At 44.3% G+C, this 16,706-nt stretch overlaps 1 protein-coding gene across 1 annotated transcript in view; it reads left to right on the top strand.

Annotated features, from left to right (window-relative positions):
- The window catches only part of LOC124607149 (E3 ubiquitin-protein ligase TRAIP), a 231,666-nt gene that overhangs the window by 137,308 nt on the left and 77,652 nt on the right, over window positions 1-16,706 (top strand). The window contains exon 6 of the mRNA XM_047139357.1: window positions 6,894-7,236. Coding sequence (XP_046995313.1) covers window positions 6,894-7,236 — 343 coding nt within the window. The remainder of the gene's footprint in view (window positions 1-6,893; window positions 7,237-16,706) is intronic.

Genomic DNA, 16,706 nt, shown 5'->3' with positions numbered 1-16,706 from the left:
CTAAACATTTTACCACTAAAAATTTTATTTGAGTGCACAAAAACTGCACCAAGTCTTTTGCACTGCTCTCTGATGTGATTTCTTATCCTGTCTATGTATTTGTCACTTACCAATCTCCTGTGCAGGATACTACTTAAAATTAACTTTGATACGGGGCACATGTTTTTCGCCATCTGGATTAATTTCGTGCTTTGTTTACAATCTCATCTTCACTACTGCTTTGAAGCAAGGTTGTCCCCATATGGATGAAAACACCTTTATAGTTTTCATTGCGATTTACTCATGGAAAACTACTACTAGTCACAGAATTTAGTGGACTTAGTTAAATTATTTAAGAAAGGTACAAACCTCATGATCTGGCTATAGACATCCAGTGGAGAAAGAGGAGGATACGCTAATATGGGGAAATATTCCTTTCATTTGTTGGTCTGCTGTCAACATAAAAAATTAAATAATCACTCATATTGTTTATGTGGAATGGCTGTCTTATTGTGATTTGTTCAGTAACTTCATAGCTTCTTGGATCTTTTAAACCACTGTTTAAGGAGCTATGGCAACGAGAGGTAATAGCAGAGGGCATCTGCATGACAGGGTAGATTGTGTTTTTCCCAGGGAGCCCCACCAGCAATGGCTGGGTACAGGTAGGTCACCCCAGGTTACCCGAACCAAGGGCTGGTTTGCACTGCCAGACCTCTTCTGCCATAAACTCTGGGCGTAGCTTTGGAATGTTGTGTGTTTCGGAGACTCTGCTGCCTCGACTATGAGGAAGGTACATACCTCTGCAAAGAAACCTCAACCTCAAAGTGTGCTACTTTCTGATGCGGTGAATAGCCGTTGTGATAAAACAGTCACTAGTGAGCAACCTCTGGGGAACCTGCTGCCCCACCACTGTTGCAGCCGTATAAGGCTTGCTCAGGCATATGAGGCTCTGTCTGAGCCGACACTTGTTTCCCTAGCAGCTTGTAGGATGCCTGTGGGGCAAACGAAATTCAAATCTCCTCCTGATGGGACGGGTGTAGCGTCACGCCAACCCAACAAAGGTTGGTCAGTCTTCTGAGTAGTAGTTTCAGAATTATAGTAACAGGACTCTTTTTTGCTATAACACTTTCATTGTTATTAAGAGAGTGGAGGCTGAAAGCAATGGGAAATTACAGCCATAATTTTTCTCGAGAGCATGGAGCTTTACTGTATGGTTAAATGATGATGGCATCATCTTGGGTAAAACATTCCGGAGGAATTTGACAGAGTACTGAAAGACCAAAGTCAAAAAAAGGCCCCAGGAATAGACAAAATTCCATTAGAGCTACTGATAGCCTAGGGAGAGTCAGCCATGACAAAACTCCACCACCTGGTGAGCAAGATGTATGAGACCGGCGAAATACCCTCAGACATCAAGAAGAATATAATAATTCCAATCCCAAAGAAAGCAGGTGTTGACAGATATGAAAATTACTAAACTAACAGTTTAATAAGTCATGGCTGCAAAATAATAACACAAAATCTTCAGAGACGAATGGAAAAACTGGTAGAAGCCGAACTTGGGGTAGATCAGTTTGGATTCCGTAGAAATTTTGGAACATGCAAGGCAATACTGACCCTACGATTTATCTTAGAAGATAGATTAAGGAAAGGCAAACCTATTTTTCTAGCATTTGTAGACTTGGAGAAAGCTTTTGACAATGTCGACTGGAATAATCTTTTTAAAATGCTGAAGGTGGCAGGAAAAAAATAGAGGGAGTGAAAGGCTACTTACAAATTGTACCGAAACCAGATGGCAGTTACAATAGTTGAGGGGCACGAAAGGGAAGCAATGGTTGGGAAGGGAGTGAGACAGGTTTGTAGCCTATCCCCAATGTTATTCAATCTGTATTTTGAGCAAGCAGTAAAGGAAACAAAAGGAAAATTTTGAGTAAGAATTGAAATTCCTGGAGAGGAAATAAAAATGTTGAGGTTTGCCGATGACATCGTAATTCTGTCTAAAACAGCAAAGGACCTGGAAGAGCAGCTGAACAGAATGGAGAGTGTCTTGAAAGGAGGGTATATGATGAGCATTAATAAAAGCAAAATGATGATAATGGAATGTAGTCGAATGAAGTCAGGTGATGCTGAGAGAATTAGATTAGGAAATGAGACACTTAAAGTAGTAAAGGAGTTTTGCTATTTAGAGAGCAAAATAACTGATGATAGTCGATGTAGAGAGGATACAAAATGTAGACTGGCAATGGCAGGGAAAGTGTTTCTGGAGAAGAGAAATTTGTTAACATTGAGTATAGATTTACGTGTCAGGAAGTCATTTCTGAAAGTATTTCTATGGAGTGTAGCCATGTATGGAAGTGAAACATGGACAATAAACTGTGTAGACAAGAAGAGAATAGAAGTTTTCGAAATGTGGTGCTACTATAGAATGCTGAAGATTGGATGGGTAGATCACGTAACTAACGAGGAGGTACTGAATTAAATTGGGTAGAAGAGGAAATTGTGGCATCATCTGAGTACAAGAAGGGACTGGTTAATAGGACACGTTTTGAGGCAGCAAGGGATCACCTATTTAGTATCGGAGGGAATCATGGCGGGTAAAAATTGTAGAGGTGGACCAAGAGATGAATACACCAATCAGATTCAGGAGGATGTTGGTTACAGTAGTTACTCGAAGATGAAGCAGCTTTTCATGCTACTCTGTACTGTGCAAGCTTCATCAAACCAATCTCTGGACTGAAGACCGCAACAACAACAACAACAACAACAACAACAACAAAGAGATTGGAGGGAACCTTTGAGAGGATCTCTCCTTTTTACGAGGGCCGTTCAGAAAGTAACCTCCGGTTGATTTAAAAAAATACACCAAGTTAAATAAAAATATTTTAATATATACATCTTACAACTACATCTTTGCACTATTTTTCTACATAGTCTCCATAGCGATTGAGGCACTTATCGTATCTCTTCACAAGCTTTGAAATTCCTTCTGCATAAAAATCACCCGCTTGTGCCTGGAGCCAGCCTGTGACCGCATCTTTGAGCTCTTCGTCGTCATCAAACCGCTGTGACCCGAGCCATTTCTTCAAATGCATGAAGAGGTGATAATCACTTGGTGCCAGGTCTGGGCTGTAAGGTGGATGGTTGATAACATCCCACTTGAAGGACTCAAGAAGGGCCGTTGTTCTGCGAGCAGAGTGAGGACGGGCGTTATCGTGCAAAAAAACGATACCGGAAGTCAGCATACCACGGCGTTTGTTCTGTATAGACCGTCGTAACTTTTTTATTGTTTCACAGTACACGTCTTGATTAATGGTCGCACCACGTTCCACGAATTCAACCAACAACACCCCTTTGGCATCCCAAAACACCGTTGCCATCAGTTTTCTGGCAGAAAAATCTTGCGAAGCTTTTCTTGGTTTGGTAGGTGAATTTGAATGTGCCCACATCTTTGATTGTTCTTTTGTCTCAGGGTTCACGTTCTTAATCCAGGTTTCGTCACCGGTCACGATTCTGTTTAACAATGGTTCTCCTTCGTCCTCGTAACGTGACAGAAAGTCTAATGCAGAGGCCATTCTTTGAGTTTTGTGGTGGTCGGTAAGAATTTTGGGCACCCATCGTGCACAGAACTTACGGTAACCCTATCTTGCTGTCACTATCTCGTACAAGAGAGTCTTAGAAATCTGTGGAAAACCAATAGACAACTCCGACATTGAGAAACGTCGATTTTCACGAACTTTTGCATCAACTGTCTGAACGAGTTTGTCAGTCACCAATGATGGTCTACCACTCCTCTCTTCATCATGAACGTTTTCTCGTCCACTTTTAAATAAACGTACCCATTCACGGACAACTCCTTCACTCATAACTGTTGGTCCGTGCACGGCACAAAGCTCACGATGAATAGCTGCTGCAGAATATCCTTTGGCTGTAAAAAACCTTATGACAGCACGCACTTCACATTTGGCGGGGTTTTCTATTGCAGCACACATTTCAAACTGCCACAAAAACTAAACTAGCGCAGGTACGACGTTCACTCGACCACGGCTTGTTGCCGGCTGACCTGTTGAGTGCGTGAACGCACAGATGGCGTCTCTACTCCCCCCACAACCCGCACTGTGGCCAATCGGAGGTTACTTTCTGAACCGCCCTCGTATATTCACAAGGCACTGGGGTTATTGCTGGGTCCTTGAAAAGTGTTAAATGACTTCCCGCGTACAACCGCATACTTAAGCATTGGAATGCATGGCCTCATGTGACTACCGTGTGGTGGCTGAGTTATGTAACACGCATAAGTTCTGTAATGACATGGTCACCTGCTCCTGTATAATAGGGGTGGACACTGAAGAGTTGCGTGAAGAATGGAAAAATATGGATATCGTGGAAGTACAAAGCTATGTGAGGAGAATCAATGGCACAGTGAAAACTCTGCAACATTCATTCTTATGTTCAAAACTTCAGTTACCTGAACATATTCTTGTAGGTTATGTCTGTCTTAAGGTTCAACCATTTGTTCTCAACCTAATGTGATTCTTCAAATGTGAAAGATTTCATCATACCACTATATCATGTAACAGTTGGGCCACGTGTGGAAATTGTTGAGGCTCCCTCACAAATCAGGCAATTCTTGTACACTTCCTTCAAAATGTATGAACTGTGTTGGGGGATGACTCAGTATGGATTAGAATGTGCAGGGTCTACAATGAGGAAAGGAAAATCCAGGAGGTGAAAGCTACAAGACACACAACCTATGGTGAAGCTAAAAAAAAAGCTTTTAAAGCTATGCAACCTCCAATGTTTGCTGCTTCTTTTGCTTCAGCCCTTAAGAAGTCAGTCACAGAATGAGTCGTTGCCATACAAACCCAGACCACAGATTAAAGGAAGAGTACATGCACTTTCAGTGTACCTTTTGGGGGAGGGGGGAGTTACCCTTGAAATCTTTCAGAAGCCATTGACATTGGACTTGGAACCTCAGCCACATACCACTGCACACCGTCAGAAGCCAACTAAGCTGTCCTCTCTACCCATGCGAGCAAAAAGTCATTCCAAATTGAAGAAACCAGCAGTTAAGCCATTAGATCAGTGAGCCCTGACCTTTCCAATCGTGATTTTACTGTGAAAGATATTGATATACTCATGGACGAACCGGAGAGCTGAGTACCATCTAACATTCCCTGCATCTCTTGGGTAAATCACCTCCACCAAGGAAGGAGGACAAGGACAACCATCGCTAATTAATGGCTCCTACAGGGACATCTGTGTTTGCAGTGGAACTTAAGACACCAATCACATTCGTAAGAATTACAGCACCTGACTCCTGAGATACTGTTTTGTGTTTACTTAGAAGAATTTTTATTTTTATTTTTTTTTATTTTTTTTTTATTTTTTTTTTAAGTAACTGATACACCTGCATTAAGAGCCTACCACTCATACAGGAAGGACTATGTTATTGGAGACAGGGCTAATGGTGGTGTGGCTGTTTACATCCATATCAGATGCCTCTTCTCTCCTCTTTTTCTTATCACAGCCACTTCTTACTGAATCCTTTCTTGGGATTGCTCCTTCGATATTGCATTGTTGATGTCTTGTCTGATTGCTATATTCGGGAGAATGGGGTCCTCCAAGGCCCTGTACTTAGCGTCACATTGGTTGCAATCACTATCAGTGATCTCCTCTGCTGTCGGGAACCCTGTTAAATGCTCTTTGTTTATGGATGACTTTGCAGTCTCCTACTGTTCCTCCAGTCTTACAATGACGATGAGGCAACTACAGCTGACCATCAGAGGCTGGAAGCTTGGGCCAATAAAATTTGTTTTTGGTTATCACCGCAGAAGTCTACATATGTCAATTTTAGCCATGCTCTTCGAACTGTCCGACCATCCAGATTTACATTTTCAACAATTTCTCTAAATCACTCCAGGCAAATGCTGGGATGGTTCCTTTGAAAAGGGCATATCCGATTGCCTTCCCCCATCCTTCTGTAATTTGCATTTGTGATCCATCTCCAATACCATGCTGTCGACAGGGCATTAAACTGTAACCTTCCTTCCTTCCTTCCTTCCTTCCTTCCTTCCTTCCTATTACTCACCCCAGTTGAGATCACTGATCACATTGGATGCAGTCACAGTTAAGGCAGAGATGACAGTGGCTGTGTGTGTGTGTGTGTGTGTGTGTGTGTGTGTGTGTGTGTGTGTTATAATAATATCTCGCAGTCTGCTTTCATTGTGCCATATTACCTTTGTATTATGTGGCACTTCCATATATTCTCAAGTCTTTGAAACATAATTATGCATGAATGGAACATGTGTAGCATTAAATACTAGGTACTGTTTTCCCATTCTGCCTAACCTATTCCTGGACTAGTTATTTTCTAAATTCTTTTGGGATTATTTTCCCAATGTTTAAAAGGTGCTGCAGCCAGTGTTTCCATTTTCACTAACTGTTTACCAATCTGTAAAGGGTAGTTTGTTTGGATGTGTAATCCAGCTGAAAAAAATTGCTGATTTCTGTGACTTTTCAGATTTTGCAATAAATAGTGTAAAATGCACTCAACAACACACTCGGCATTTCTCTCAAAGAAACAAATTTTTTTCTCATTATTAATGTTGTCAATTATTTATTGCTGTTTAAACACAAGGACTTCAATTATACATTCAAGAATTTGTGTCACAGCCATCTTCTAACCACTTTTTGTTAAAACAATGATAAATTTGTCAGTTAAAGATACAGTTCAATGAAAGGAGCAGAATTTAGTGTATCACTGGTAAGTGACATCAGAGTTGCCCTAAATTCATGTGAGGTTCCTAGCTTGCTAATTTTGTCTTATTACACATCTGTTGTGAACTATATTTTACAAACTGCAACAGAGAGCTTATAATAATGCTAGGAAACTTAAAAATTGATATTTCATTTTTAAGGGAATTACAAGGCTCAACAGAGAAGAGGCGAAATCTTCAAACACAATTGAAAGAATCTGAAAAAGATTTGAATTCAGCTCTAAATGAGTTGAACCGTTTGAAGAAAGAACTGAGTAATCAGGTGGAAAAGAATGCATTGTTAACAGACGATATCAAACACCAGGAAGCAGAGAACAGAAGTCTACAGAAAAAGATAAAAAATCTTGAGGCAGCCATAGTATCACCTACAGCATCTCATCCTAGTCAGAGTGCTCTTAGGCGATTTGTAACTGAAAGCCCAGCACCTAACACACTGAAGTTGTCTCACAACATTATTGAGAAGAGGAAGTCTACACTTGCTGAGGTATAGTTGCATTATTACTCTTTTCTGTTTCTAAGATAGGATTTATCTGTTTATGTGAGTGTGTATTTTTAACTGTTGACCACACTACTGGACTAGTGATCAGGAGCTGAATATCACGTAATAGGAATTGATAAGGGATTCTTGATAAACAGAAAATCTTTAGTGTATAGTAGTAAAGTAAATAGGTACAGTTATTGTTTTAAAATAATTTTTAAGTCTGAATAAATGTCGTGTAGAATTTCTCATATTCAAGTTTGCTTTTACATCTGTCTGCTTGGCTCAAAAGCTGAGTGCACACTTATGATGTACTATTATCTTTCCTTATTCTGAAGTTAATTTCATACGTGGTTGGGGTGGGCCACACAACTGTCACATTATTCTGTTATTGTTCTGTAAACTACGTATAATTTGATTAAACTGTAGGCAGGATTGTGGTCGGTGAAATGCAACGATGTTCTTAACACAAGCTGCATACCATTTAGTAACAAAAATGTATACAACCCTTGCTTAATACTATTTCATCTCTAGCTCTATCAAAATTACACTAAGTCAGGAACTTTATGATGCTGTTCAATGTTAAAGTTCAAAAATAGGTTGTGGATAACTTTTCAAAGTCTGCAAAGCTATGCAGTAATTTTCCAAATCTGTGAAAGTGATGCTGCAGTTCAGAGTTAAAACTCCAAAAAGCTATGCAGAAATTTCACAAGTCTTTAACTGCTCTGCTGCTCAGGATTTAAAGACCATAAGCACAACTGTCAGAAACAAGCCCTGCTTCCCGCTTGTAGGACAACAGCCTACACCTGTATTCTGTGTTTCACTGATCCCTTTTAGTGCTGTGAGGACCGTAATCTGATTCCATAATGGGCTAGCGTTAGTCTGTTCACACATTTCAAAATAATAAAGAAAAACAATGAGCAACACACAATTCAAAGTGTTTGGTAATAGTTACCGTCCAATTATTTGCTGAGGTTCACATAGTTGTAAACGAAATAGGAAGGGGGGGGGGGGGGGGGGGGGGAAGGTTCAAGCCCAACCTCTACCAGTATTTGATGAGACCACAGTTCAAAACACCCACCACCTAAAACTGCCATGTTAAATATGTGCACATAGTACGAACAATTGAACTATAGCTAGCAGACCTACTTGCACCTTCTTTATTGTAAGATGCTAGGTCCGATGGCTGAGTTTTACATATTACGTGATGTGTATCTTGTACAGACCACTGAACAGCTCATAGTTGGCATTGCACCAGAGCATTTAGTACACTGATATGTTGTTGTGCATGTGCCCTTTTTATTTTGCGAACATATTCTTATGCACATTATCTTTGGAAATTGGGCTTCACCAGATGATGTGCAATACCAGTAACTGAAAACTGATTACATTTTTGAATTTTTGTGCAGAAAATAAAGCTGTTTCAAATGACCTCTGACAATAGTTCATCTGGATACCATTCACTATAAATAGAGTCTGTTGGTTAATTTCATGTTTCCACATTTTGAGGCAGAATTCACATCGATAATGCAAATTTCTCATGTTCTTCTTTATTAGTACAGGTTTTACTTATATGGTGATTGTGAAATAATGTGCAGCCTCTGAGTTTATGCCATGGAAGCACTCTCACACCATGTGCTGGCCAGCAAATACCACTCTTCCTGGGAAAACCACTTGCAGCAACTGTTCAGGTTATCTGCTGCCCTTATGATAGCTGGCTTTCCTCGTGGCACCCATATTCCACTGATAAGTGCTGGTGTGTCAACTGCTGGTCAGGCAGAAAACTCCACACGCTACCTCACAAGCTATGCTCACCTGTGTCAGGACTCTCACCATGTTACCTGTCAAACAGTGCATGTCTAGGTGTGCTTGTCTCTCACATCTCACACTGCTGGTAATCTTCTACAGGTAGTCTCTCGTGGTGCAGTTAGGACATTCCTTCAACAGTGTATCGAGTGGAGCACTGAGGCCATCACATCTCGAACCCATCATCACTTGCTGGCTGTACCAAATTATTGCAGTTGTATCTTATTTTTCTTGATGGCTGGCATGGTATGGCACATCTGTCGGGATGTGGGTTACAGCCAGATGGATTGCTGGGGGTAGCTGATACACCAGGGCCCATCCTGTTGGGTCTGGTGATTCAGTGGTATTCTCATCGCTCAGATATGCTACTTTACTCCCACCGACAGAGATAACATTGTCTCCCCTTTTATTCAAAGTGTCGGTATCCTGTCACCCCTTTTTATGCCCGTGCAGGGGCCTTACACAGTGGTTCCAAAACCTTTCATAAGGAGAGACAGTGCGGAGAGACGTATTTTGTTCTGGCCTTGTCTGTGAAAATAAGTTGACTCATTTGTTGCGACATGAGGATAACATTAGTCACTTTCATTCCATCTTCTTCCTGAGATTTGTTAGGATTCCTGGTATAGTGCACGTAGGCATGGTACACAGGAAAAAGAACTCACCTAACGGACACGGAGGCTCATCATACATCAGTTGTTCTGCAGACCCCCTGACAGTTCTCACTCAAATTTCTGCCTAGTTTGAGCAGCAGTAGTGGAAATATACCTGCCCATTGAAAGTTATGGATTGAGAAATGGATCTGACTAGACAAAGTGTTTGCACCAACATTATTGATGCTACTGTTGTTCCTAAATGTCAGTAGGAAACTGAACAGTGAAATTAAAGTACTTAAGCGGGATTGGTGGACAATTGTTGTGGGATTATGAAAACATGAAACACAGTGACCGGTAATTAGTGTAAATGATGATGATGTGACCTTCAGTGATAAGGATGAAGTATTTCATGGCTGTGGAGCCAGCGAGAAGTTTTGTATAAAACAGTCAAGAACAATGTTTTTCTGTCAGCTTTTTGGAGAAAAGAATAATGGTTGCTAGGCTCCATTGGTATGCCACTGAAAAATTGCATCCAGAGACCCACAGCATGGGCTAAAGCATCTGAAAAGATCACCAAGAGGCTTTCGTGGTGGGATGTGTGAGCAGAACAACCTGTGAGAGGCTCTCCTGATCTGCTTATAATGCATCATGTTGCTCATTATTCCTTGCATGAGTTATGGAACCATAGATGGTCAGCTAGGACACAGGGTGATGCTTGGATTTCTTCAGTTCGAAGTTTGCATTGGTGATACAAGTTTATTGTACCTAAATATTGTTACAATTTACACTGTTGTTGGGGTTAAATACTGTTTTGGGGTGGCATTTTGTGCCCTTGTTGGGAATGGATGTCAGCAGCAGATACATCAACTCCAACAAAGATCACTTGTGTACAACAACAATTGAAATTCCTGAATGGAATAATACATAAAAGAAAGGAAAGGTAATCATTCACCAATAGCTGGTGTGTGGCGCATAGTAACACACAACAGAAAACTATTCATAATAACTTTCAAGCTCTTGCTCTTTCTCTAGTAGAACAGGGTGTATAAGACCTGGGACACTGGGAAAACCCCGGAAATTTTTTCATTTGGGAGAAAACCGGGAAAAACCCAGAATTTTTTTAGAATTCTGGGAATTTGTCACTGTCTTACTTCTAAGTTAACTTTTTGTGATTTTGACTGGTAAGAACTGATACTCTAGCCTGCTACTGTAGAATAATACTGCGGCAATAAAACATAAATGAGACAGAAACACCAATGTAAAACTTACAACAAAACACAGTGTGCACATAAGTGCTCACCGACAGCAAAATGTGTCAAAGGCTTCAGGATGAAGTCTATGCAATACTTCAAAGCTGCTTTCGATGAGCATGACGTTACAAATGTTTAATTTCTAACAGGTCGCGGGAAAATATTCCAAATGATGGTTTGAGAAGCATTAATTTCAAAGAAAATTTCCTTTTGCACAAGATGAATTGTTACGTGTGAAAGCATACGATGAATTTCTTAAATCGCAGAGCGATTGACTCTCATTCAAAACTTAAAACTTTGAGGACGAGCCGCTTAGAAGAATTTCAGGCCCAGAAGACAAGAAATTTATGTCGTTATTTAAAATTTTACTGGCATGTTTGTGTTTGATATGTCTCTTTCTTTTTCTTAACTGTATTATATGTGGAAGCTTAGCTTTTCTTATAGCTGTGCTTCATGTATATTAATTTAAACCATAAAGTTTTCGTGTTTGTTTATCGGCTCTACTTAACAGTGATGTAGCTACTGGCTGACTACATCAGGTGTCCTATGTTCTGAATGTCTGCTTTCCTTTACTGGTGAGATAATGTGATGTGGGCTGTGATTAGCTGAGAAAAGCACATCACAATCTGGACCTCAGTGCTTTGGAAACTAATGTGGTTTGTTTGGTAGAATTCATTTTTATGTTTCCCTAATAATAAACTATGCAGCATACATGGTGCTGCGCATCAAACATCTTTCCAAAATGTGTTTTTTACTGGGTTCCATTTCCTAAAGTGCCGGTAAGTGGTATCGAAAACCTTTACTGCTCAAGGAATTGATAAGTTTTACTGTTCTGAGGGATATTTTCACCCAGGAAAATGTGTATTTTCACCTGGGAAACGGTGTATTTTTGTCTGGGAAAAATCTGGGAATTCTTTTTTCTCGTCCAAGTATAAACTCTGTAGAAGTTCATGTATGCATATACACAACCATACAGACACCCAAACTCACCCGCCTGTGGCCACTGCGATAATAACTGTTGATTGTCGATAGCAAATGCCTGGATAGATGGAGGTGAGAAGAGGGCAGGGAGACACATGAGTCTAGGAGGGGGGAGTGGGGTATTGTGAGGCAGATCTTTCCACCCCCCCTGCGGGTCCGGGGATTAGAATAGGCCCGCGGTATTCCTGCCTGTCGTAAGAGGCGACTAAAAGGAGTCCCTCCCCCTCACGGGGGTAGTTAGCGCCTGCGTCCGGAGACGGACGGTTCCACGACCTCTATTTGCGGTCATTTTGCTTTTTCACTTCTCGTTTCTTCCTACCTTTGGTTGGTTCCTTTCTTTGCTCTTCTCCACCTCACTGTCTTCCTTACTCTTTCCCCTGCAAAATCTCCTTCCCTTCTAATTGCCTTCTTCTCCTTGCCTTCTCATTGCCTTCTTCTCCTTGCCTTCTCCTTGCCTTCTTCTCCTTGCCTTCTCATTGCCTTCTCTGGTCTCTGCCTCGGCGTTTGAGACAGTCTGTCCTCTCTCTCTCTCTCTCTCTCTCTCTCTCTCTCTCTCTCTCTCTCTCTCTCCCCCCCCCCCCCCCCCCTCTCTCTCTCTCTCTCTCTCTCTCTCTCTCTCTCTCTCTCTCTCTCTCTCTCTCTCTCTCTCTCTCTCTCTCCCTCCCTCTCTCTCTCCCTCTCCCCCTCTCTCTCTCTCTCTCCCCCTCTCTCCCTCTCCCTCTCTCCTTTTTCCTCTTCTTCCTTCCTCCCTGTGCGCGCCTGAAGGCCAACCCACACGTAATTCCCCGCCCTGGGTAGACATGTAAGGCACGCGCGTACCCCCTGGTACAGGCCAGGCCCGGGGAGGGCTGATTGCCTGAGCTGATACCTTCTGACCATGCCGATTGGTCCCTCCGTCTGTTTCTCGGGAGGTGTGACCTGAGGTGTAAATATTCACCTAAGGCGGGAGTGCCCTCTGAGAGGGTCCCCACAAGGAAGGAGCGCGCCATCGGAGACGCTGGCAATCATGGGGGATTCCTCCGCAATGGATTTCACTCCATCTCTCTCGACTTCTGCCCAAAAAAGGAAACATGACCAGCCACCAGTGACAAAAGTACTACCGCCTGCCCCCACAGTTCCTCGTCGTTTCTCGATCTGAGGACGGAAAGGATTTTTCCTCTGTCAACCCTTTCGTTATCCAGAAGGGCGTAGATGCCATAGCCGGATCTGTCAAATCCGTTGCGTCAAGGTTGCGTAACAGTACCTTATTACTAGAAACTGAGAGCGCCTTTCAGGCACAAAAACTGCTTCGGGCCACACTCCTGTACACATTCCCTGTCCGGGTGGAGGCTCACCGAACTTTGAATTCGTCTCGTGGTGTAGTCTATACCAGCTCCCTCGACGGATTGACTGACGAGTAGATTGAATCTTTCCTCGCTGAGCAGGGCGTGATGGCTGTCCATAGGGTCATGAAAAAGGTCGACAATGACCTTGTACCGACCCGGACACTTTTCTTGACCTTTGATAGTGTTAAGCTGCCATCGCGCATCAAGGCGGGCTACGAGGTTATTTCTGTTCGCCCCTATGTCCCGACACCTACGCGCTGCTACCAGTGTCAGCGTTTCAATCACACTCGACAGTCTTGTTCCAATGCAGCTAAATGTGTCACTTGTGGCAGGGATGCCCATGAGGGTGACTGTCCACCTCCGTCTCCTCGTTGTGTGAACTGTCAGGGTGACCATGCCGCATCCTCCCGCAACTGTCCTGTCTATAAGGAAGAATCCTGTATCCAAGAAATTCGGGTCAAAGAGAAAGTGTCCACCTCGGCTGCTCACAAGCTATTGGCTAGTAGGAAGCCCACGCTGCTCCCAGCGGGGAAATACAGTACTGTCCTCGCCTCTCCTCGGACTACCAGGGAGGTGGCAACCCAGACATGCGATCTGACCTTCAGCACCACGGTCGTCCGTTCGGCCAGTGCTAAGATCGCGCGGTCGACGTCTCCTCTTCCTCCCATCACCCCACAGACACCAGCCCCTTCATCAGCTTCTGCTAAGACGAAGACCCAGAAGACAGATGCACGGGCCTTCAAGAAGGAACCGTCCCGTGCAGACTTCCTACGTACCTCGACCTCCCAGCCTTCAATTGGTACTTCCACCAAACGTCCTTCCAAGAAGGCTCATAGGAAGCACAGTTCTCCTTCTCCGCCACGGCGCATTTCTTCTCCTGCGCCACCCAGCAGTTGCCGCCCCTGGCCGTCATCCGTTTTGCCTGGCTGCACCGCTGGTAGCCGAACATCTGGCCGTTCACCCGCGGAGGAAGCTCTCCCTCCCGGCCATCTTCCCAAGATGGCCGATGAACCTATAGACCCAATGGACGATGAGTGTCCGCCTACTGATAGCGGCGGCAGTGCTCGCTCGAAGCCAGGCCCTCAGCGGCCTTCGAGGTGACCCCTTCTTTCATCTTCCTTTTCTTCTTACGATGGCACTTATTCACTGGAATATTCGCAGCATTCGCTCCAACCGAGAGGACTTGAAGTTGCTGCTCCGCTTGCACCGTCCGCTCGTCGTAGCCCTCCAGGAAACGAAGCTACGCCCATGCGATCAAATTGCCTTGGCACACTACACCTCTGTGCGTTTTGACCTACCCCCTGTGGTAGGTATCCCGGCTCATGGAGGGGTTATGTTGCTGGTCCGGGATGATATTTACTACGATCCCATCACGTTGCACACCGGCCTGCAGGCAGTTGCCATCCGCATTACTCTTCCCAGTTTTACATTTTCCATTTGTACCGTTTACACTCCATCGTCATCTGCCATTACCAGGGCAGACATGATGCAACTTATTGCTCAGCTACCTGCACCATTTTTGTTAACTGGAGACTTCAGTGCCCACCATCCCCTTTGGGGCTCTCCAGCATCCTGCCCGAGGGGCTCCCTGTTAGCAGACCTTTTCAACCAGCTCAATCTTGTCTGCCGCAATACTGGCGCCCCTACTTTTCTTTCGGACACATCTCACACCTATTCTCATTTAGACCTCTCTATATGTACTCCCCAACTTGCACGCCGGTTTGAGTGGTATGCACTTTCTGATACATATTCGAGCGACCACTTCCCGTGTGTTATCCATCTCCTGCAGCATACCCCCTCTCCGTGCTCCTCTAGTTGGACCATCTCCAAGGCAGATTGGGGGCTCTTCTCCTCCAGGGCGACCTTTCAGGATCAAACCTTTACAAGCTGCGATCGTCAGGTCGCACACCTCACGGAAGTCATTCTCGCTGCTGCTGAATATTCCATCCCTCACCCTACTTCTTCTCCACGTCGCGTACCGGTCCCTTGGTGGACCGCAGCATGTAGAGACGCTTTACGTGCTCGTCGATGTGCTTAACGCACCTTTAAACGCCACCGTACAGTGGCGAATTGTATCAATTATAAACGATCACGTGCACAGTGTCGTCGTATAATTAAAGAAAGCAAGAAAGCCAGCTGGGCTGCTTTCACAAGCACCTTCAACAGTTTTACTCCTTCTTCTGTTGTCTGGGGTAGCCTGCGCCGGCTATCTGGCACTAAGGTCCACTCACCAGTTTCTGGCTTGACGGTCACGAATGATGTCCTTGTGGCCCCTGAGGATGTCTCCCATGTCTTCTGCCGCTTTTTCGCTGAGGTTTCGAGCTCCGCTCATTACCACCCTGCCTTCCTCCCCTGCAAACAGGCAGAGGAGGCTAGGCCACCTAACTTCCGCTCCTCGAATCGTGAAAGTTATAATGCCCCATTCACCATGCGGGAACTCGAAAACGCACATGGCCGATCACGGTCCTCCGCTCCAGGGCCTGATTCTATTCATATTCAGATGCTGAAGAACCTTTCTCCTGCGGGTAAAGGTTTTCTTCTTCGTACTTACAATCGCATCTGGATTGAGGGACATGTTCCCGCATGCTGGCGCGAGTCTATTGTTGTCCCGATTCCTAAGCCGGGGAAGGACAAGCACTTGCCTTCCAGTTATCGACCCATCTCGCTTACCAGCTGTGTCTGTCAACTGATGGAGCGAATGGTTAACGCTCGATTGGTTTGGCTGCTCGAGTCTCGACGCCTACTTACCAATGTACAATGTGGATTTCGTAGGCGCCGCTCTGCTGTTGACCATCTGGTTACCTTGTCGACCTTCATTATGAATAACTTCTAGCGGAAGCGCCCGACCGCAGCTGTGTTCTTTGATTTGGAGAAGGCTTACGACACCTGTTGGAGGGCGGGCATTCTCCGCACCATGCATACATGGGGCCTTCGCGGTCGCCTCCCTCTTTTTATTCGTTCCTTTTTAATGGATCGACAGTTCAGGGTACGTGTGGGTTCTGTCCTGTCAGACACCTTTCACCAGGAGAATGGGGTGCCACAGGGCTCAGTTTTGAGCATCGCTCTCTTCGCCATCGCGATCAATCCAATAATGGATTGCCTCCCAGCTGATGTATCAGGCTCCCTTTTTGTGGACGATTTTACGATCTCTTGCAGCGCGAAGTGTACACGTGTCCTGGAGCGCTGTCTTCAGCGTTCTCTTGACCGTCTTTACTCCTGGAGTGTCGCCAATGGCTTCCGTTTTTCTGCCGAGAAGACGGTCTGTATTAACTTCTGGCACTACAAAGTGTTTCTCCCACCGTCCTTACGACTCGGTCCCGTTGCTCCCCCAATCGTGGAGACAACAAAATTTTTAGGTCTGACATTTGATAGGAAACTTAGCTGGTCTCCACATGTGTCATATTTGGCTGCCCGTTGTACCCGTTCTTTAAATGTCCTCCGTGTTCTCAGTGGTATGTCGTGGGGAGCGGATCGAACCGTCCTGCTTCGTCTATATCGGTCTATCGTCCGCCCCAAGCTGG

This window comes from Schistocerca americana, chromosome 3 (assembly GCF_021461395.2).
Source record: "Schistocerca americana isolate TAMUIC-IGC-003095 chromosome 3, iqSchAmer2.1, whole genome shotgun sequence".
In the NCBI taxonomy this organism is placed as follows: domain Eukaryota; kingdom Metazoa; phylum Arthropoda; class Insecta; order Orthoptera; family Acrididae; genus Schistocerca; species Schistocerca americana.
Note: the sequence above shows the minus strand (reverse complement) of the source record. Positions and strands in the feature narration are given on the sequence as shown.